General features: G+C 49.2%; 8 protein-coding genes across 8 annotated transcripts, besides 43 other annotated features; all 8 read left to right on the top strand.

The window, feature by feature from the left end:
- Positions 1 to 5,928: a sequence feature (heterozygous, Esmeraldo-like haplotype).
- Positions 22 to 43: a sequence feature (AT_rich).
- Tc00.1047053511557.70 (hypothetical protein, conserved) lies at positions 284 to 1,630 on the top strand (the record flags this gene model as incomplete). The annotated part of the gene is made up of 1 exon (XM_804879.1): positions 284 to 1,630. The coding sequence occupies one exon, from the start codon at positions 284 to 286 to the stop codon at positions 1,628 to 1,630; it is 1,347 nt and encodes a 448-aa protein (XP_809972.1).
- Positions 1,680 to 1,722: a sequence feature (T-rich).
- Positions 1,751 to 1,792: a microsatellite.
- Positions 1,915 to 1,938: a sequence feature (AT_rich).
- Tc00.1047053511557.64 (uncharacterized protein) lies at positions 1,977 to 2,678 on the top strand (the record flags this gene model as incomplete). Its single annotated transcript, XM_804880.1, has 1 exon — positions 1,977 to 2,678. The coding sequence occupies one exon, from the start codon at positions 1,977 to 1,979 to the stop codon at positions 2,676 to 2,678; it is 702 nt and encodes a 233-aa protein (XP_809973.1).
- Positions 2,994 to 3,563, top strand: Tc00.1047053511557.60 (hypothetical protein, conserved; the record flags this gene model as incomplete). The annotated part of the gene is made up of 1 exon (XM_804878.1): positions 2,994 to 3,563. One exon carries the CDS (start codon positions 2,994 to 2,996, stop codon positions 3,561 to 3,563), a length of 570 nt encoding a protein of 189 aa, XP_809971.1.
- Positions 3,626 to 3,649: a microsatellite.
- Positions 3,881 to 3,919: a microsatellite.
- Positions 3,997 to 4,040: a microsatellite.
- Positions 4,241 to 11,722, top strand: Tc00.1047053511557.50 (hypothetical protein, conserved; the record flags this gene model as incomplete). The annotated part of the gene is made up of 1 exon (XM_804877.1): positions 4,241 to 11,722. One exon carries the CDS (start codon positions 4,241 to 4,243, stop codon positions 11,720 to 11,722), a length of 7,482 nt encoding a protein of 2,493 aa, XP_809970.1.
- Positions 5,929 to 6,124: a sequence feature (areas merged during assembly that could not be assigned to a particular haplotype. This can correspond to areas where the two haplotypes were merged or to regions with more than two copies in the genome that were merged during assembly.).
- Positions 6,125 to 10,152: a sequence feature (areas not merged during assembly with more than two copies in the genome that could not be assigned to a particular haplotype).
- Positions 10,153 to 10,336: a sequence feature (areas merged during assembly that could not be assigned to a particular haplotype. This can correspond to areas where the two haplotypes were merged or to regions with more than two copies in the genome that were merged during assembly.).
- Positions 10,337 to 12,318: a sequence feature (heterozygous, Esmeraldo-like haplotype).
- Positions 12,118 to 12,147: a microsatellite.
- Positions 12,200 to 12,225: a microsatellite.
- Positions 12,227 to 12,264: a microsatellite.
- Positions 12,319 to 12,420: a sequence feature (haploid, non-Esmeraldo-like haplotype).
- Positions 12,397 to 12,420: a microsatellite.
- Positions 12,421 to 12,521: a sequence feature (areas merged during assembly that could not be assigned to a particular haplotype. This can correspond to areas where the two haplotypes were merged or to regions with more than two copies in the genome that were merged during assembly.).
- Positions 12,474 to 12,506: a microsatellite.
- Positions 12,522 to 12,543: a sequence feature (AT_rich).
- Positions 12,522 to 13,361: a sequence feature (haploid, non-Esmeraldo-like haplotype).
- Positions 12,613 to 12,639: a microsatellite.
- Positions 12,686 to 12,735: a microsatellite.
- Positions 12,784 to 12,810: a microsatellite.
- On the top strand, positions 12,860 to 15,157 carry Tc00.1047053511557.40 (hypothetical protein, conserved; the record flags this gene model as incomplete). Its single annotated transcript, XM_804876.1, has 1 exon — positions 12,860 to 15,157. One exon carries the CDS (start codon positions 12,860 to 12,862, stop codon positions 15,155 to 15,157), a length of 2,298 nt encoding a protein of 765 aa, XP_809969.1.
- Positions 13,362 to 16,009: a sequence feature (heterozygous, Esmeraldo-like haplotype).
- Positions 13,467 to 13,493: a microsatellite.
- Positions 14,378 to 14,400: a microsatellite.
- Positions 15,224 to 15,260: a microsatellite.
- On the top strand, positions 15,302 to 16,375 carry Tc00.1047053511557.29 (uncharacterized protein; the record flags this gene model as incomplete). Its single annotated transcript, XM_804881.1, has 1 exon — positions 15,302 to 16,375. One exon carries the CDS (start codon positions 15,302 to 15,304, stop codon positions 16,373 to 16,375), a length of 1,074 nt encoding a protein of 357 aa, XP_809974.1.
- Positions 15,348 to 15,376: a microsatellite.
- Positions 16,010 to 16,218: a sequence feature (areas merged during assembly that could not be assigned to a particular haplotype. This can correspond to areas where the two haplotypes were merged or to regions with more than two copies in the genome that were merged during assembly.).
- Positions 16,068 to 16,102: a microsatellite.
- Positions 16,219 to 16,595: a sequence feature (heterozygous, non-Esmeraldo-like haplotype).
- Positions 16,495 to 16,538: a sequence feature (A-rich).
- Positions 16,584 to 16,616: a sequence feature (A-rich).
- Positions 16,596 to 17,036: a sequence feature (areas merged during assembly that could not be assigned to a particular haplotype. This can correspond to areas where the two haplotypes were merged or to regions with more than two copies in the genome that were merged during assembly.).
- Positions 16,662 to 17,369, top strand: Tc00.1047053511557.20 (hypothetical protein, conserved; the record flags this gene model as incomplete). Its single annotated transcript, XM_804875.1, has 1 exon — positions 16,662 to 17,369. One exon carries the CDS (start codon positions 16,662 to 16,664, stop codon positions 17,367 to 17,369), a length of 708 nt encoding a protein of 235 aa, XP_809968.1.
- Positions 17,037 to 18,495: a sequence feature (heterozygous, Esmeraldo-like haplotype).
- Positions 17,379 to 17,427: a sequence feature (AT_rich).
- Positions 17,521 to 17,559: a microsatellite.
- Positions 17,752 to 17,775: a microsatellite.
- On the top strand, positions 17,894 to 20,038 carry Tc00.1047053511557.10 (oligopeptidase B, putative; the record flags this gene model as incomplete). Its single annotated transcript, XM_804874.1, has 1 exon — positions 17,894 to 20,038. One exon carries the CDS (start codon positions 17,894 to 17,896, stop codon positions 20,036 to 20,038), a length of 2,145 nt encoding a protein of 714 aa, XP_809967.1.
- Positions 18,496 to 18,537: a sequence feature (areas merged during assembly that could not be assigned to a particular haplotype. This can correspond to areas where the two haplotypes were merged or to regions with more than two copies in the genome that were merged during assembly.).
- Positions 18,538 to 20,306: a sequence feature (heterozygous, Esmeraldo-like haplotype).
- Positions 20,121 to 20,163: a sequence feature (T-rich).
- Positions 20,190 to 20,214: a microsatellite.

Raw genomic sequence — 20,306 nt, 5'->3', positions numbered from 1 at the left:
GTGTGTCCGGCCTGTTTGACGTTTTATTATTATTATTATTTTACATGTGATCTGTTGGCTGGCTGGATTTATTGCTGTCTTTCCGTTGCCTTCCCTTCCATGGCTGGCGAAATGACACACACACACACAAAAAAAAAAAACACATAATTGTGGGGCTCAGGCAAATATCGTGGCATCATCACCTCACACAGCGCAAGGAGGGAGACATTACTAGTTAAGCGCTGCTGTGGAGCGAGAGGGAGGCGAGGAAGAGAACAGTGAGCCTCTGCTCCTGCTTGCAGTAATGTCCGCGCGGCGTCTTTTTACACGAGGTATTCCGGTTGCGACAATGGCTATTGCCGTATGTATTGTAATTTTTTTGATATTTCCCGCGTCCTCGTTGCGACCGCTTCCTGTCGCGGCGGAGGGAGAGGAGGTGGAGCGGCGCTGCCCCCGTTGCCCCATCTGCTCCGCCCGTGGCACACCGTTTTTCTTAAGGCTGCGTTATTGCGTCTTGACTTCGCTTCCTGCGGTCTTGGTGAAGCGGGAGTTCTCCGTTGAAAAGGATGAGAAATTGCGTCATCGCGTCATGGAGGATGTGAAGGAACTTCTTCTTACACGACTTGTGGGACAAGAACATGTGAAGGGTGCCATTCTAGAGGCGGTAAGGCGCAAGTTGATTTACCCGCGGGATCCACTTGTATTACACTTTGCAGGGGACAATGGGGTTGGCAAGACGCATACTGCACGTCTTTTGTCTCTTGCCACATCACCGCATTGTGCCCCATCCCGCCCAGCGTGCGACATGGGTGAAAACATGCTTGTCATCTCCGGTACAGGTTTTGATGGGATGCCGATTGAGGACGCACGGACTCGTATCATACAACGTGTGACAGCTCACCAGAAGGTGTATCCGCACGGTATTGTGTTACTTGATGATCTAGCGGCAATGCACCCGAAACTTGTGGCCGCACTTGCGCCACTCCTTGGACGAGCAGAACGTTTTGAGGAACAACCAGAGGATACGCCATCCCTTGCGCAGTTAATTGTTGTTGTGACCACCGACTTTGGAAAGCAGGGACGCACGTGGGGGAAAAGCATGGCGGAAATTGAGCAACTTGTTCGTGATGAGTTTGCTGGTCTTTATGGGACACTCCTCTCTGCCTTTACACGTACGATGCTTTTTCTTCCATTCTCTAGGCACGATGCGGAGGAAATGATTAGAATTGCCGTGGCCGCCCTGCCATGTGGAACGTACTGGAACAAGGGGGCGGTTGTAACGAGCAGCATTGAGGATTTGGCGGTCACCTTCCTTGTGGAGCGTCACCGTGAAACATGGGAGGGAAAAGAGAATGGTCATTCTTTACGACGCGCCGTGGAGGACAGTTTAGTCTCGCTTTTGTTACAGTACTTTGACCAGAATGGGCACGACAAATTCGTTTGGGCTCATTTTCGCCTTGATGAACGGGCGGCGAAAATTGTTCTAAGCACCGGTTGGAAATACGACCACATGGAGACGAGTAGTGAAGAGTTTTTTGGCGTTGCTACAGAGGCTGAGAGGACGGTTCTCTCTGGGGAAGAAAAAGACGGAGGGGGAGAAAATGTTGCCGAGAGGGGAAAACATGCATCCACACTTAACGAGGATTTGTGAAAGGGATGGGTGGGATGTGTGGCCACCGTTGCTGTTTTCCTTCCGTCTTAAAAGCAAAAAAAAAGAAAGAAAAAAGGGTAAAAAGGAAAAAATGATGGCCGAGGAGGGTGAAGATGACCCATATATATATATATATATATATATATATATATATATATACATGCACACAGAGAGATGGGGAGAGAGACGTGTTCTGTTGGACTGCTTGGCTTTTTCATGGTGCTTTTTGGTCTCAGTTCATCTTTTACGCGTTTTTCTTTTTTTTTTATTGTCGACAGCGGTGGAAAATTTTTATTTTTTTTTTTTATCCTTTCTGTTTGTGTGTGCGTGATTGTCTTTTAGGCGGATGTTTTTGCGCCTGGCGACGGTTGGGGCATTTGTCACCGTACTCGTTGTCTTCACGCTGCTTCACGGTGATGAACTTTGGGGATTTGGCCCGCAGCGTCGCAGGGGCAATTCGCCATGCGAGTGCTTGACTGGCGTAATTGGAGACAGTGCCCTTCTTGGGGCTCTCCACCGCAAGAGTCTCTTTCTTGGTCTCCATTGGCGCGCCACCCCCGCCTATGTCATGGCCTATCTTGACCCATGGCAATTAAAGTACGCCAACTGCATTTCATTCCATAGACTGGAGCTCCCAGGAATTAAAAATGACACGTCTGCAGTGGATGTGCTACGAGAGCGTCTTGAAGAAGATGCGGCGAATGATACTTCTGGGAGTTGGATGATACGGGATAGGGGCCTGATGGCGTCAAGGCAGCGGCATCGTCAGCATGGACGTCTCAAAACGTCTGCTGCAGAACCGACGTGTCACGTGTGGATTTTGCCAGAAACGGCGAGAATACCGTTGGCGGTGTGGGTTGCACTGAAAGGGCTCCTACAGGAAGGCACAATTGCTGATGTACCTGTCCGTCTCTCCGCTAGAGAAACCAAATGGAGCAGGTATCAACCTCTCGGTGTGTTGTTGTGGGCTGATCCTGCCGATCGCGAGACACTGAAGCATGTGGTGCCACCACGCACAGTCATGATGTTCACGACAATCAGTCGTTAACAATGCCACATTTGACATGTACTGGCAGAGAGTCAGAGAGAGAAAGACACGCACGAATATGTTGGTGGAAGAAACGGGATCTTTTAAATTGAACTTTGGGTGCGGGTCAGGGCATCAGGCTGGGTACGGAGGCGTGACGAAAAAAAAAAAAAACGGCAATGATGAATCATTGGAAGAAAATGTGCCACGGAGTGCTTTTTTTTTTTTTTTTTAATCTATCTGTTTTTGAGGGGGGATTGGCGTTATTTTGCGGTGAGCAAACGTCATTGTTGTCTTCTCTCCCTGTTTGATAACAACATTTGCTGCGGCTTGAAGATGTCCACGGAAGACGGCATTTATGGGCCACCCTCGTCGTTTGACGCGGAGACTGGCAGAATGGCACGTCTCGAGCACTTCCTGGACGCCGTCCTCCGCCAATCCCTCGAGAAGGTACTGCGGGAGCGGGACACGGTGTACACAATGGCCTCGGAGTGCTGCCAGCTGCGGGAACTCTTTCAGGAGATGCGGGCACTTTCCTCAACACACTCATTCATCACAGACGGCGACGCGCCTTCTTTACCCGCCACAATAGCAGCGGGAGGAGGAGAAAAAGAAGAAGAAGAAAAGAGGCCACAGCGCAATCAAATTATGGTTGATATTGGCAATTATTTCTTTGTGCAATGTTCCGTCAAGGATGGGTCGCAGGTTTGGGTGAATCTTGGCTGTGGTGTGGTTCTTCCAATGTCAACAGCGGAGGCGGATGTGTTTCTTCAGAAAAAGGAGAAACTTCTGCGTGAGCGGGCGGCACGACTGAGTAAAGAAGCACTACGTATCAAATATCGCATCCGTCTTGTGATGGAGGCCATCAGTCAACTTTACGATCGAGCGACGGGGCAGCGGAAGTGAGACCCGCGACGCTACTTTGTTCTTACTCTTGGACGTGTTTGCTGCAAGTGCTGGTGAATTTCGTTGTTGTTGTTGTTGTTGTTGTTCTCTCTCTCTCTCTCTGTGTGTGTGTGTGGAAGGAAAAGACAAAAACTATTGCAATTCAGGACGATAAAGAGTGTGATTGACGTGAGGTTGAGGCGTGGAGCCTTGTCACTTTTTCACATCAAAACATTGCCACAAAAAAGGGGGAACACGGAAGCGAAAGTGGAATGGCAGGCACACATTCATTATTTCTGTATAGCGTGTGCGGCTTTTCACTTTCAATTTTGTCGTTTTCTCTCTCTCTCTCTCTCTCTCTCTCTCTCTCTCTCTCTGTGTGTGTGTGTTTCTCTTTTGGCTATTGCACATGTATATAAGTTTACAAGAGAAGTCTGCAACACAATAAAGGTGTTTATTATTATTATTATTATTATTATTATTATTATTATTATTATTGGTTGTCGTATACAGTCAAATACAAACCTTATTTCGGCAGTATATTATCGACCCTTTACTTGAGTGGGAGCAGTACGATATATCAACACTGGTTGATTCATTCTAATTTCCCTATAAGTGAATCTTTGGTCTGTGGCTGTCTGTGTTTGTGTTTGTGCAGTTGAGTGAATTTGCATCTCAACACTTTATTATTTTGGGACATGGACGGGCAGGAATTGACAACAGAAACCGTAACACCCGCAAATGTGTCTTCTTCACCGTCGCCTATGGATACCCGGACGATGCATCTTCAATTACAATCGCCAAATGCCCAAATAATTTCTCCGTCTTTTGACGTTGGTGATCTCATCTCATACGAGTACTTTGACACAGCCTCAGGAAAGTTGCAATGCGGGTTGGCGACGGTGTTGGAAAGGCTTGAAGAAAACAAACTTTTGGTTGAACCACTGATGCACGAGGCCCGGAGAAGTCTCTGCGGCGTGGTGGCCACAACGGAAGAGGGCAAATCTATACTTGAGGAACTGCGGAATCTAGAAAAGGAGTTTGTGCGGTGCATCAAGGACGCCAAACAATCCTCGCAAGAGATTTGGGAGAGGCGCTGTGCCGTCCAGAAGGAGAAGCAGGAGGTTGAAGAGGCGGTGATAATTGCCCAGGAAGAACTCGGGGACGTCCGTACGGCTGTAAAGAAGATTGACATTCATCACTGGCACGAGTTGGTGTCATATCGAACACCACCGGAAATCGTGGTACGGGTGATGGCCGCAGTGGTGCTTGTGTTAGGCGAACGGCGACGTACGTGGGCTGAAATTATGCCCATCTTACATCGTCCTGGAATAACGGAGCTTTTGGCGACCTTTGACTCCAGTGATTTGACACAAGGGCAGCGTGAGGAAGTGTTGCAGCGGTACATCAATACACCAAAGTTTACATATGAGGGGGTGATGAAAGGCAGCATTGCTCTTACGGAGTTGTACAGATGGGTTGTGGCACACGTACTTATGATTAATGTAAACGAACATCGCAATCAGATGTCTAGGATAAATGAACGCCGCAGCTCTGATCTTGAAGAGTTGGAGGAAAAACTGCAGGAAGACTATAAGAAGATTGCGAAGTTAAATATTGAAATGAATGCGTTGTGTAACCGTCTTTATGAGGTGGAGTCGAAAACCGCCTCCAACTTTTGTGCTTCCAACAACACCACTCCCAGAGAGAACCAGAGCGCTAGACAACGTCGTTCACATACGAGCCTTTTTGAAAGACCACGTTTTGCAGAACTTATCAAGATGATTAGTGGGTCATGGCATTACAAAATGAAGCCAGAACGCCGTAGCATTTCCATCTGCAGTGTCCTATGTAGCTTGGGGGCAGCACCAGACAGAAATGAGACGATCATACTTCAAGAACGACAGTCTCTGCATCTTTTGGCCGCCATGCAGGCAAAAAATCGTCAGTACACTCCCATTATTCAATCGGAAATTGAAACATATGGTGAAGAGGCAGCAAATACACACGGGGTTCAGCAAAAACGGAAACCGCAAAGAAAAACAATCACACAACTTCAATGTGCGCAGAACATCAAAGCACTAGTGCAACAGATTAGAAAAAATGCGGAAGAGAAGCTCCAACTTCAACAAAGAATTTTAATCAACACCAGAAGTAAAAATATGGGTGAAACTCAATTGAGACAAAAGCTATCACAAGAAATCGATACGAAGGAAAGAGAAGACAATAACAGAAATGCTAAAACATTTACCCGCATCAAACATTTTTACACGCAAGACAGCCCACGAACACCACCTGTGCAAAGAAGGCTGGATTTTTCCGGAAAAGAAAAGCATTTACTAAAAGATTGCCCAATCAAGGGTTTTGACGTTCTGGCTACGCTCGAGCGTCAGCTACAGGAGCGTGATGATGCCCTGGCTGCGCTGAATGACAAGCTGGAGGAGTACGGCAGAGAAAAGTCTGTGCTGGAGAGCCGCACCAGTGAGAGTGTTGACGTCGTCGTTACACTCGAGCGCCAGCTACAGGAGCGTGATGATGCCTTGGCTGCGCTGAAGGACAGGCTGGAGGAGCACAGCAGAGAAAAGTCTGTGCTGGAGAGCCGCACCAGTGAGAGTGTTGACGTCGTCGTTACACTCGAGCGCCAGCTACAGGAGAGTGTTGACGCCTTGGCTGCCATGGAGCGCCAGCTACAGGAGCGTGATGATGCCCTGGCTGCGCTGAAGGACAGGCTGGAGGAGTACGGCAGAGAAAAGTCCGCGCTGGAGAGCCGCACCAGTGAGAGTGTTGACGCCGTCGTTACACTCAGGCGTCAGCTACAGGAGCGTGATGATGCCCTGGCTGCGCTGAATGACAGGCTGGAGGAGCACAGCAGAGAAAAGTCTGCGCTGGAGAGCCGCACCAGTGAGAGTGTTGACGCCTTGGCTGCCATGGAGCGCCAGCTACAGGAGCGTGATGATGCCCTGGCCGCGCTGAAGGACAGGCTGGAGGAGCACAGCAGAGAAAAGTCTGCGCTGGAGAGCCGCACCAGTGAGAGTGTTGACGCCTTGGCTGCCATGGAGCGCCAGCTACAGGAGCGTGATGATGCCCTGGCTGCGCTGAAGGACAGGCTGGAGGAGTACGGCAGAGAAAAGTCCGCGCTGGAGAGCCGCACCAGTGAGAGTGTTGACGCCGTCGTTACACTCAGCCGCCAGCTACAGGAGCGTGATGATGCCCTGGCTGCGCTGAAGGACAGGCTGGAGGAGCACAGCAGAGAAAAGTCTGCGCTGGAGAGCCGCACCAGTGAGAGTGTTGACGCCTTGGCTGCCATGGAGCGCCAGCTACAGGAGCGTGATGATGCCCTGGCTGCGCTGAAGGACAGGCTGGAGGAGTACGGCAGAGAAAAGTCCGCGCTGGAGAGCCGCACCAGTGAGAGTGTTGACGCCGTCGTTACACTCAGGCGCCAGCTACAGGAGCGTGATGATGCCCTGGCTGCGCTGAATGACAGGCTGGAGGAGCACAGCAGAGAAAAGTCTGCGCTGGAGAGCCGCACCAGTGAGAGTGTTGACGCCTTGGCTGCCATGGAGCGCCAGCCACAGGAGCGTGATGATGCCCTGGCTGCGCTGAAGGACAGGCTGGAGGAGTACAGCAGAGAAAAGTCTGCGCTGGAGAGCCGCACCAGTGAGAGTGTTGACGCCGTCGTTACACTCAGGCGTCAGCTACAGGAGCGTGATGATGCCCTGGCTGCGCTGAAGGACAGGCTGGAGGAGTACAGCAGAGAAAAATCTGCGCTGGAGAGCCGCACCAGTGAGAGTGTTGACGCGTTGGCTGCCATGGAGCGCCAGCTACAGGAGCGTGATGATGCCCTGGCCGCGCTGAATGACAGGCTGGAGGAGTACAGCAGAGAAAAATCTGCGCTGGAGAGCCGCACCAGTGAGAGTGTTGACGCCTTGGCTGCCATGGAGCGCCGGCTACAGGAGCGTGATGATGCCCTGGCTGCGCTGAAGGACAGGCTGGAGGAGTACAGCAGAGAAAAATCTGCGCTGGAGAGCCGCACCAGTGAGAGTGTTGGCGCGTTGGCTGCCATGGAGCGCCAGCTACAGGAGCGTGATGATGCCCTGGCCGCGCTGAATGACAGGCTGGAGGAGTACGGCAGAGAAAAATCTGCGCTGGAGAGCCGCACCAGTGAGAGTGTTGACGCCGTCGTTACACTCAGGCGTCAGCTACAGGAGCGTGATGATGCCCTGGCTGCGCTGAAGGACAGGCTGGAGGAGCACAGCAGAGAAAAATCTGCGCTGGAGAGCCGCACCAGTGAGAGTGTTGACGCCTTGGCTGCCATGGAGCGCCAGCTACAGGAGCGTGATGATGCCCTGGCTGCGCTGAATGACAGGCTGGAGGAGCACAGCAGAGAAAAATCTGCGCTGGAGAGCCGCACCAGTGAGAGTGTTGACGCCTTGGCTGCCATGGAGCGCCAGCCACAGGAGCGTGATGATGCCCTGGCTGCGCTGAATGACAGGCTGGAGGAGTACAGCAGAGAAAAATCCGCGCTGGAGAGCCGCACCAGTGAGAGTGTTGACGCCGTCGTTACACTCAGGCGCCAGCTACAGGAGCGTGATGATGCCCTGGCCGCGCTGAAGGACAGGCTGGAGGAGCACAGCAGAGAAAAGTCTGCGCTGGAGAGCCGCACCAGTGAGAGTGTTGACGCCGTCGTTACACTCAGGCGTCAGCTACAGGAGCGTGATGATGCCCTGGCTGCGCTGAAGGACAGGCTGGAGGAGTACAGCAGAGAAAAATCTGCGCTGGAGAGCCGCACCAGTGAGAGTGTTGGCGCGTTGGCTGCCATGGAGCGCCAGCTACAGGAGCGTGATGATGCCCTGGCCGCGCTGAATGACAGGCTGGAGGAGTACGGCAGAGAAAAATCTGCGCTGGAGAGCCGCACCAGTGAGAGTGTTGACGCCGTCGTTACACTCAGGCGTCAGCTACAGGAGCGTGATGATGCCCTGGCTGCGCTGAAGGACAGGCTGGAGGAGTACGGCAGAGAAAAATCTGCGCTGGAGAGCCGCACCAGTGAGAGTGTTGACGCCTTGGCTGCCATGGAGCGCCAGCTACAGGAGCGTGATGATGCCCTGGCTGCGCTGAAGGACAGGCTGGAGGAGCACAGCAGAGAAAAATCTGCGCTGGAGAGCCGCACCAGTGAGAGTGTTGACGCCTTGGCTGCCATGGAGCGCCAGCTACAGGAGCGTGATGATGCCCTGGCTGCGCTGAATGACAGGCTGGAGGAGCACAGCAGAGAAAAGTCTGCGCTGGAGAGCCGCACCAGTGAGAGTGTTGACGCCTTGGCTGCCATGGAGCGCCAGCTACAGGAGCGTGATGATGCCCTGGCTGCGCTGAAGGACAGGCTGGAGGAGTACAGCAGAGAAAAATCCGCGCTGGAGAGCCGCACCAGTGAGAGTGTTGACGCCGTCGTTACACTCAGGCGTCAGCTACAGGAGCGTGATGATGCCCTGGCTGCGCTGAAGGACAGGCTGGAGGAGTACAGCAGAGAAAAATCTGCGCTGGAGAGCCGCACCAGTGAGAGTGTTGGCGCGTTGGCTGCCATGGAGCGCCAGCTACAGGAGCGTGATGATGCCCTGGCCGCGCTGAATGACAGGCTGGAGGAGTACGACAGAGAAAAGTCCGCGCTGGAGAGCCGCACCAGTGAGAGCGTTGACGCCGTCGTTACACTCAGGCGTCAGCTACAGGAGCGTGATGATGCCCTGGCCGCGCTGAATGACAGGCTGGAGGAGTACGGCAGAGAAAAATCTGCGCTGGAGAGCCGCACCAGTGGGAGTGTTGACGCGTTGGCTGCCATGGAGCGCCAGCTACAGGAGCGTGATGATGCCCTGGCTGCGCTGAAGGACAGGCTGGAGGAGTACGGCAGAGAAAAATCTGCGCTGGAGAGCCGCACCAGTGAGAGCGTTGACGCCGTCGTTACACTCAGGCGTCAGCTACAGGAGCGTGATGATGCCCTGGCTGCGCTGAATGACAGGCTGGAGGAGTACGGCAGAGAAAAATCTGCGCTGGAGAGCCGCACCAGTGAGAGTGTTGACGCCTTGGCTGCCATGGAGCGCCAGCTACAGGAGCGTGATGATGCCCTGGCTGCGCTGAAGGACAGGCTGGAGGAGCACAGCAGAGAAAAGTCCGTGCTGGAGAGCCGCACCAGTGAGAGTGTTGACGCGTTGGCTGCCATGGAGCGCCAGCTACAGGAGCGTGATGATGCCCTGGCTGCGCTGAAGGACAGGCTGGAGGAGCACAGCAGAGAAAAGTCCGCGCTGGAGAGCCGCACCAGTGAGAGTGTTGACGCCGTCGTTACACTCAGGCGTCAGCTACAGGAGCGTGATGATGCCCTGGCTGCGCTGAAGGACAGGCTGGAGGAGTACGGCAGAGAAAAATCTGCGCTGGAGAGCCGCACCAGTGAGAGTGTTGACGCCGTCGTTACACTCAGGCGTCAGCTACAGGAGCGTGATGATGCCCTGGCCGCGCTGAAGGACAGGCTGGAGGAGTACAGCAGAGAAAAGTCTGCGCTGGAGAGCCGCACCAGTGAGAGTGTTGACGCCTTGGCTGCCATGGAGCGCCAGCTACAGGAGCGTGATGATGCCCTGGCTGCGCTGAAGGACAAGCTGGAGGAGTACGGCAGAGAAAAGTCCGCGCTGGAGAGCCGCACCAGTGAGAGTGTTGACGCCGTCGTTACACTCAGGCGTCAGCTACAGGAGCGTGATGATGCCCTGGCTGCGCTGAATGACAGGCTGGAGGAGCACAGCAGAGAAAAATCTGCGCTGGAGAGCCGCACCAGTGAGAGTGTTGACGCCTTGGCTGCCATGGAGCGCCAGCTACAGGAGCGTGATGATGCCCTGGCCGCGCTGAATGACAAGCTGGAGGAGTACGGCAGAGAAAAATCTGCGCTGGAGAGCCGCACCAGTGAGAGTGTTGACGCCGTCGTTACACTCAGGCGTCAGCTACAGGAGCGTGATGATGCCCTGGCTGCGCTGAATGACAGGCTGGAGGAGCACAGCAGAGAAAAGTCCGCGCTGGAGAGCCGCACCAGTGAGAGTGTTGACGCGTTGGCTGCCATGGAGCGCCAGCTACAGGAGCGTGATGATGCCCTGGCCGCGCTGAAGGACAGGCTGGAGGAGTACGGCAGAGAAAAGTCCGCGCTGGAGAGCCGCACCAGTGAGAGTGTTGACGCCTTGGCTGCCATGGAGCGCCAGCTACAGGAGCGTGGTAACGCTTTCAATATTTTTGATGGTCGTGTTAATGAGATTTGTATGGAGAAATCTTCACTTGGTTTCCGATTGAAGGCGGGAACTGATATGGTTGTAGTGTTTTTGAGAAGGTTGCGTGGTTTGGGTGAAGGAGAATATGGAGTGTCTTTTCAAGATGGGTTGTGCACTTTTCATCATGCGCAGGATAGCGTTTTTGTTTCTTTTTTGTGTGGAGTTTTTAAATCTTTGCGTTCGCTGAGGAATTTTGTTTTTGGTTGGAATTGGAATGGGAATTGTAGTAATGAAGACTGGTGGGATGCGTTGGGACATGTGCAATTAGAATTTGGTTGTGTTGAGGCGGAATTGCATGAATTTTCTGAATTGCTGGGGAAGTTAGAGGAGGATTGTAGGGATATAGAGCCGACGCGTCGTTTGCAGGAATTGATTGATATTCATGCTGGTTGCGGTGAGAATGAGGATGCTGCTTTGAATTTAGAGGAGAATTTTGAGGTGCTGATTCGGGAACTTAGGCATCGTGTACGTGAGATGAAAACGATGCTGGTTGGGCAGAGTGTGAAAGAGCGATTGATTCAGGCGCGAATTGATGCTCTCAGCAATGGACTTCATCGTGTCGCCAATTTGTCATTAGTTGTGAATGGAGAAGTAGATAAGGATAAGAGACGTCGTGCTTTGGAGGAATTGCATGAGAAGCATGACAGTCTGTCAGAGGAGTTGTCTTCTGTAGGACGTGATTTGTTGGTTCTGTATGCATTGCAGCAAGGACGGGAGGAAACTTTCTTACGTCCATTACACGAATACTCTCCCTTTTTAGCGGCAAAGTGTCTAAGGAATGCTGGTTTTCTAACAGATACCATAGAAACTGGAGTATTCTCTCTTACAAGTGGTGTTCTGATGGTAGCGGTTATTGTGACACTTATGTACAAGCGGTATTCTCTTATCTAATTAACATGTAAAGGGCATTTCTTTTCTTTTCAAACGTGTTTCATTTAATTTATTTATGTATACGAGGATTATGGGTTTTATATGTTTGTTTCTTTCGTTTTTTCTTTGACCGGAACGTCCTTGGAAATTGTGGGGGAGGGAATAAATGAAGGAAGGGAAATTTAGGCGAGAAATGCCGTGCATGTATACAAGGTTTTGCTCCTTTCATTTCTTTTCCACTTTTTTTTTCTCCACCACCACCATCCCCCACCTTCTTTTGTTATTCCGCGTACGTCACTGTGAATAGTCATGGATTGTAACGCACCCGAGTTTGTGTTGTATGTGTGTTTCATTGTAATGCTTGCCGTTTTGTTGTTGATGATGTACGTGTGAGCATGTCATGTTTTTTGTTGTTAGTGTGTATGTGTGTGTGTGTATGTGTGTGTTCGTTCTTTTGTTTGTCCTTTTGTTTTTTGCAGTGTAATTGGGGGGTTTGACTTTCTTTTTTTTGTTTTTTTTTTTTTCGTGTGTGTGCGTGTGTTTATGTCTCTGTGTGTGTTTGTCTTTTTTTAGACGTACGTCAACCGCTGGTCTTTCCAGACATAACATACTTACAGGCACGTAGGCGTGCATGGAAAAGTTATGTAGAGTACACACGATTCATACACGTAATAACAATGGTCAGAGCGTTGTGCATATATATATATATATATATATATGTGTTACTATAAGAATATCGTATTATACATACATGACACTAGTTTTATATGAATTTCTCTTTTTTTTTTTTTTTTTTTATTTATTTCTCTCTACTTATGTGTATTTATTTATTTATTTATATTGCTGTCGCGTATCTTCACAAGATGAAATATTGGAGCATGTATGATTGATGTCTATACGGTTTTCCTACATGTGTGTGTGTGTGTGTGTGTGTGTGTCACATGCTTTATTACACGCCGTGTGTTACGGGCACGTGTATTCTATTTTTTTTTTTTGTTTGTTTGTTTTTGTTTTTTCTTGTTGTTTGTTGTTTTATTATTCCGATTTTATAGTATTTTCTATTCCAAGTATCAGTAAAAGAAATACATACATACATATATATATATATAGAGAGAGAGAGACTCCAGACGGTGTGGTTGCCGGTATTGTTGTTGTATTATGCCAAGAAAAAGAAGTAAAAGAAGTGGGCGAGGGACGGAGCAGACAAATCCGCCTCAACCCCCAGTGAAGTCAAATATCCCCTTCAATGATCCCACAGGAAGTTTGAAGGACAGGGAACCTCAATTGTTATCGCCTCAAACTCTCATCGCATCTGAGTTTCTTGAGAACCCAATCTCTTCATCAACTCACTGTAGTGAAATAGGCACGCCGTCTTCATCTGTTCCTACCTTAGCGATGGTAAAGTACTTATTACAACAAGCCGCTGAAGACGAGGAAAGTGACAATACGGCAGGGAGAATGATTCTCATTAGAGAAGAATCGGCTTTGCGCAGTATTATTGAAAACGATGCTTCCATGGAACATCACGCTATGATGAAGGCGTTGTATGGACGTTCGCCTTTAAGTAGTGTATGTGGATCCGTAAATTCATGGAGTGCAAGTAGCCGACGAGTACATAGCGTGGAATCGGAAACACGGGCGATGAAACCGTGTGGATTGTGGAAACAGCAAGAGGATACGGAGGTGCCTTTGGCGAAAACCGCCGCGTTGCCCATGTCGGGCTCAAACTGCGGCGTGCAGGTGACATCACGTCTGCAAGATCTACAAGAAGAAGAAGAAGAAGAAGAAAAAGGAAGTGAACAAGTCCTGAGCCGGCGCTTCAATTTGGTGCCTTCATATGGTACGATGGAAGGTTTGCAGGGTGACGCCAATAGTCATTTGGGTGATGTAAACTCACGGGAGGTTTCAAGCAACCCTTTATTTTTTAATTTTGTGACTGGTGAAGAAGGACGCACCATCGCATGGGTACTTTACGAAAACGAATTACCCGTCTTTAAAATCGTTGACGATTCGGATTCCGATTTTACCGTGGAAATTGAAAAGGAAACGAAAGGGTTGTTGAGAATGGATGTAAATTTTTGGGGTTTTTTTAGAGCAATGGCACGTCAGGTCCTTTTTTTAATACTTTCTGTGGGTATCTTTTTCCCATCTATGGCACAAAGTGGTCTGTTTGCCAGTATGGATCTCCTTACCAACGTTGAGGGCTCTGTTACGAGGCGAAATATGATGAAACTCACTCTTTTATTTGTTGACGCGGCTGCAATTTTCATCCTGATGCCACTTATAGCATTTTGTTTTCGTGGTGGGAACTCTATACGGTTTATTCTACTTTTTACTGCGACGATTACAACTGTTGGAAGTGGAATTTGTCTTATGCGTGGCTATACGTCCGGTAGCTTTGAGTTAATGATGATATCTCAGTTATTACATGCCGTGGGGCTTGTGTTATCTGTGATTATGATGCTGTTTATCAATTGCGCAAAGATGGGGGCTTTCCTTGGCACCATTTCTCTTATGTTTATTACAATTTATCTCTGGTTAATGAGCTTTGCGGCGGGAATATTCATTTTTTTAATTACGTTACGTCTTAGTGAGGGCGAAGTACTTGAAGTATTACGTGGCTTTGTTTACCTGACATGTGTGGGGCCCATTTTTGCGCTTGCCATCTGTCTGCTGCCACCACCACCACCACCACCACCCACCGATTGTCAAGGGACGACACGTATTTCTTACTCTGCGATTGACGCAGGGACCATGTTTGCCACACTGCGCCGTGTAGAATTTTGTTTTTTGCTTCGTTGCATGGCATGTGGCTGCCTTTTGGCGGTTTTGTTTCTTATCATTGAGTTTGAGTCACTGCTTTCATCGAAGCTGTTTGCGTTTACCAGCCCTCCGTTCCTTGCGTATCTTTTGTTGTTCACCGTTATTGTCGCACTGCCGTTATGTCTTTTGCCTCGTTTTGGGCCTTTTGTACGTCTTTGCGAGTTTGGTCTGTTGACGTCATTGGCGGCGGTGTCGCTCTTTGGGTTGATGTTCACGAATATACCGTCAGAAGTGGTCACATCTCTTACACCCTTTTCATTACCGTGGATGCCTGCCATGACCGCCATTTTGTGCGCATCGTCGCTTGCGGTCGTTCTAGCGGGGTTAATGCGGTCCCTGGCGTCAGTGAAAATGGCGTTGCCTTTGGTGGTGGTGCCGGCTTTTTTGTTGACAACTCTTCTTTCCCTGTGCGTGGCGCTCGCGACGGGTGTTGCTGCGGTGGTCCTTGAATTCCGCCTACAGTCGGGCAACAAGACGGAAGGGATGACGCGCAGTGGTGCCAATGACACCGGTGAGACGCAGGCGGGGCAGGCGGTTTGTGTGGGTCACGTGGCATTTGGGATGTGCGTCGGGGCGTTATTTTTGCAGTTTATAACGGCGGCACGGACGTTTTTTGCGCCGAATTTCAAATGACGCGGCAAATAAGTTGGGGAGAAAAGACGGCGGGTGGATGGTGGTTCGTAAGCGCCGATTTGTTTGTTTGTTTTTGTTGTTGTTGTTGTTTTTGTGTTTTTTTCTTGCTGTGTGATTTTTTTATGTGCGTGTGTCACTGTTTTGATGGATCACGGAGCATTTGTTCAGAAGTTTTGTTTCTTTTGCATTAATATATATATATATATATATATATATGTAAAGACTGCCTGCCAATTGGATGCTTCTCTTCACATTATTTTTTACTTCTTCTCATGTTTTTGCTGTTTTTCTGTGTATATGTGTATGTGTCTTTGTATGTGGTGGAAGGAGCCTTACGTGAACATACATTTGCTTGCGTGGCTGAGGTGTAGCACGGACGGTACGATGAAGCTGAGGCTCTTTGGCGGCATGGACTGCCCAGACAGTGTGCTTGCACGTTTGGCTGTGGTGGCTGCCGTTGAACCTGTGGCCGCGGCAAAGATGTCGGACCATGCGGTCACCATTCTGTTGCTCACGACGCATGAGGATGCGAGGGAAACGGATTCCGATGGGCTCGGTGTATTGGATGTACAAAACAAACTTTTCTTTTCGCAGCGGGAGATGATGGAAATTGGCGTTGCACGTGTGGCGCAGGCCCTAACAGCCATACACACCGTCGTGCTCAACATTGTGAAGTATGACGTCTCGGACAACGATGCGGTACGGGAACTTGGCATCCTTGGGCTGAGTGAAGAGTCGGCGGCAGCTGTTGTGTCCCCCGCACACACCCACCGCATGGAACTAACAAGCGCACTCCTGCGACAAACCCCACGTGTCTCCTTTGGGTGTTTTGGTTCACTCGATGGAGAGACATCTGCCCGTCGTCATCTTGTACATGAGGCAAGCTTTGGTGCCTGTGACGCCTTGCCGAAGCAGCGGCAGCAGCAGCAGCAACAACAACAACAGGGGAAGAAAGAAGAAGGTGTAGCTGGGCATTTGTACGACATGCAAATTTACGCAAGGCAACTGCCATCGCAACCACCGTCATCGCCACCATCGGACTCCACCGAGAGCAAACCCCTAATGGAAGTTGGGGTTGCATGGCGGATGCCGCATGGTCATTTCACGCTCTGCATTCCAGCACAGAAGGCGCGAGCCCTTCTTGCGGAACTTCTCTTGGCTCGGGAAACGTTGCGGCGTGCATGGACTCCGATTGAGCCAAGGCATACCAATTGCTAAACAACAAGAAGAAAAGGAGGACACGTACTCCCACACATGCATACATCAATAAAAACTATATTGTTCCTTCTGTCAGTGTATATGTGATGGGTGTATGGGTAACATTATTTATGCCGTTGTTTCTTTGCTTTGTTTTTTTTTTTTTTTTGTTTTTTTCTTTCTTCTGAAGAGGGGTCGATGTGGATTTTTGGCGTAACGTTTGACTCTCTTTTTTTTCATTTTTTTTTTTTTTCTCTTTCTTCTCGATGTCTGTCGTTGGCAGCGGGAGCGACGCGGTGATACAGACATGAGTCTTGCGGCGCAGGCCGATAATGATCTTTTCAACCGCAACGTGTTAGACTTTGGCTCATACGAGGAGTACCTCGACCAGCAGGTGACGCCGGAGGATCTCTTCTACCTCGGCAACCAGGACGCCGCCCGTCAAATTGTGGAGCTTGGCTACAAGGGCAAAGACTTCCTCAGCCGTGAGGAGTTTGAGGCGGCATGTCAACTCGCCCTGGAGGGACCGTCAAGGCGCGAAGAGACGGTGGATGTCATCTGCAGTGCGGGGAAAAAATTGGATGATGCCCCGTTGCTTAGCGCATTGGCGAAGCGTGAAGAACTTGTGCGGAATGGAAAATTGTCGACCATCATTTTCCTCCGTGATATTGTGCGAGGGCAAGAGGTATCGGCCTACATTGACTACGGTCATCGATTAAAAACAGAAGACTTTACAGAATACTTTACAAAACGCAAGAAACTTGCACCAAAACGAACAGATTTGAGTTATTATAACTGGAAGACACATACCCTTTTTTACAATAACAGTTTTACCTTTCAAGTACTTGCGGATAATGAGATGGGACTACTTATGAAACATAAACGGGATAGAAAGACAATTAATGTTGACCCTAGAGCACCGACACCAGGAGATAATAGCAATCGTACCGTTATTCAAACTTCAGATTATGTACAAGTTACAATATACGATCATGTGACACGTCGTAAGAACTAAGTAGAAATGAATATTATATATTATATATATAATATGCATGTATTTATATATTATTATTCTCTTTCTGATAATATAGATGTGTCCGTATTTTCTCTCTCTCTCTGTGTGTGTGTGTAATGTGTGCTTGCAGTGAAATGTATTTTACGTCTTCTTTTTATTTTTATTTTTATTTTATTTTTTTTTTTTTTTTCTTCCTTCTCTTCTCTTCTATTGAGACCTCCTGCGATGAATGTACAGAATAAATCACCATTACCAGCATTTCTCTCTCCTTCTGTATGCGTACATGTGTGTTCTTTCTCGATGTATTTGTTTCCCTAATGCAGTTAAGCATGTTTCCTTCCCCTTTCCTTCTTCCTTCTTATATTCTCCGCCCAAAGAAAAAAATAATAATAATAATAATAATAATTCCTGACACCTCTCGTACGAGTATATATTACCGGAAAAAGGACAAGAAAGCAAGGAATCCTACACACACAATAAAATAAAATAAAAAAAGGAAGACTCTCACCGCTACCGTGAGTTCAATGAAGTGTGGTCCCATTGCCACGCCTAAAGATCACGAGGTGGTGTTTGGTTATGTTGAAGGGGAGAATCGCGGAAATAATGCAATGAATCCGCCTCGTCGTAGAAATGATCCACTCTTTTGGCTAAGGGATGACTCACGCAAGAATCCAGAGGTCATTGCGCATCTAAAGCTAGAACAGGCATACTTTGAAGAGCGCACGGCGGATATTAAAGACTTTTCAGAGACAATTTTCAAGGAGTATATCTCACACATAAAGGAGACGGACATTTCCGCACCGTACCGGTATGATGGCTACACGTACTACACGCGGGAGGTGGAAGGCCTGTCATACAAAATTCACTGCCGTGTCCCGTTGGGAATGACGCCTGGAAAAAGTGAAGATGAACAGGTGATACTGGACGAGAACAAACTGGCAGAGGGGAAACCATTTTGTATGGTGCACGAGGTGAAACCGGCGCCACCAGATCACAATCTTGTGGCGTACTCTGTTGACTACATTGGAAATGAGATGTATACCATCCGTTTTACGGATAATGCGGTGACCGACGTGGTGGAAGGGACCAATGGCCAAATTTTATGGGGTCCAAATGCATCATGTTTCTTTTACATGACGAAAGACGCGGCAGAGCGGGATTATAAAATTTGGCGGCACATTATTGGACGTCCACAGTCGGAGGATGTCTGCTTATACACGGAGAATGATCTGCTCTTCAGTACCGCCATGGCGATTTCAGGAGATGGTAGCACCTTGATTATCGGCTCGGGGTCGTTCGAGACGACGGAGTCGCAGCTGTTGGATCTACGCAAAGGCAACGGTCACACAACGTTGGAAATGGTTCGACCGCGTGAAAAGGGTGTGCGCTACGATGTGGAGCTCCATGGCACGGAAAATTTGTTAATTCTAACAAACAAGGACAATTGCATGAACGGCAAGGTGGTGTTGGCCACACGTAACACCCCTTCGGATTGGGAAAACATTATTGTACCGCACAGTGAGGATGTGTTCATTGGGGAAATTGGTGTGTTTGCAAAGTTTGCTGTCCTTTCCGGTCGACGTGGGGGACTAACACGTGTTTGGACGATGCCCGTGGGTTCTGATGGGTTGTTTCGTAGTGGTGCCTTTGTGCAGGAGGTATCGTTTGACGAACCCGTCTTTACCGCCTTTCCTGTTTTTTCACACATGAAAATGTACGACACGGAGACGCTGCGCGTCAGCTACACTTCCATGTCAACCCCCACAACTTGGTTTGACCTGCATGTCGTAAATGGAACTCGCACGATCGTCAAGGTTCGTGAAGTGCTTGGTAATTTTGACGCGAAAAATTACACTTGCCGGCGTTTGTTTGCTACGGCACCAGACCGGACGAAGATTCCACTTTCCATTGTACATGATGTCAGTCTCGACATGAGTAAGCCACACCCAACAGTTTTGTATGCATATGGCTCGTATGGTGTCTGTGTGGAGCCGGAGTTCAGCGTTAAATACCTACCATATTTGGATCGTGGCGTAATTTATGTTATTGCACACGTCCGAGGTGGAGGGGAGATGGGCCGGGCGTGGTACGAGGTAGGTGCAAAGTACCTCACAAAACGAAATACATTTTCAGACTTTATCGCATGTGCGGAGTATCTTATCGAAATTGGACTAACAACACCCTCACAATTGGCATGTGAAGGGCGTAGTGCGGGAGGATTGTTGATTGGTGCCGTGTTAAACATGCGACCCGATCTCTTCCGTGTTGCGCTGGCGGGTGTGCCGTTTGTAGATGTCATGACGACGATGTGTGATCCGAGTATTCCTCTCACAACAGGTGAGTGGGAGGAGTGGGGTAACCCAAATGAATACAAGTTCTTTGACTATATGAATAGCTATAGTCCAGTGGACAATGTACGCGCGCAGGACTACCCGCATCTCATGATCCAAGCCGGTCTTCATGACCCCCGTGTGGCCTACTGGGAGCCGGCGAAGTGGGCCTCCAAACTGCGCGCCCTCAAGACGGACTCCAACGAAGTACTCCTAAAGATGGACCTTGAAAGCGGGCACTTCTCAGCAAGTGATCGCTACAGGTATTGGCGTGAGATGTCCTTTCAACAGGCATTTGTGCTTAAACATCTCAATGCTCGGACACTTCTTCGGAGGTGAAAATGGCATGGGGAGGGGAGGAGAGAGAGAGAGACAACGGCGATGGGTATACATATAGAAGCTGTGACACCCCAACCCCCGCAAAATAATAAATAAATAAAAAAGAAAGAAAGAAAAAAAGAGAAGGTTGTTTGAGGACATGGCTGTAAATATATTAATAATAATAATAATAATAAAAGAGGCTCTTAGAAATGTGAAGGAGAAAAACGAAAAAAAAAGAAAAGATTGTTTATGAAATGCGTCTTTGTATGTGTACATGTGGGTGGGG

Source organism: Trypanosoma cruzi, genomic scaffold, assembly GCF_000209065.1.
Source record: "Trypanosoma cruzi strain CL Brener 1047053517137 genomic scaffold, whole genome shotgun sequence".
In the NCBI taxonomy this organism is placed as follows: domain Eukaryota; phylum Euglenozoa; class Kinetoplastea; order Trypanosomatida; family Trypanosomatidae; genus Trypanosoma; species Trypanosoma cruzi.
This window is presented reverse-complemented; position numbering and strand designations above follow the sequence as displayed.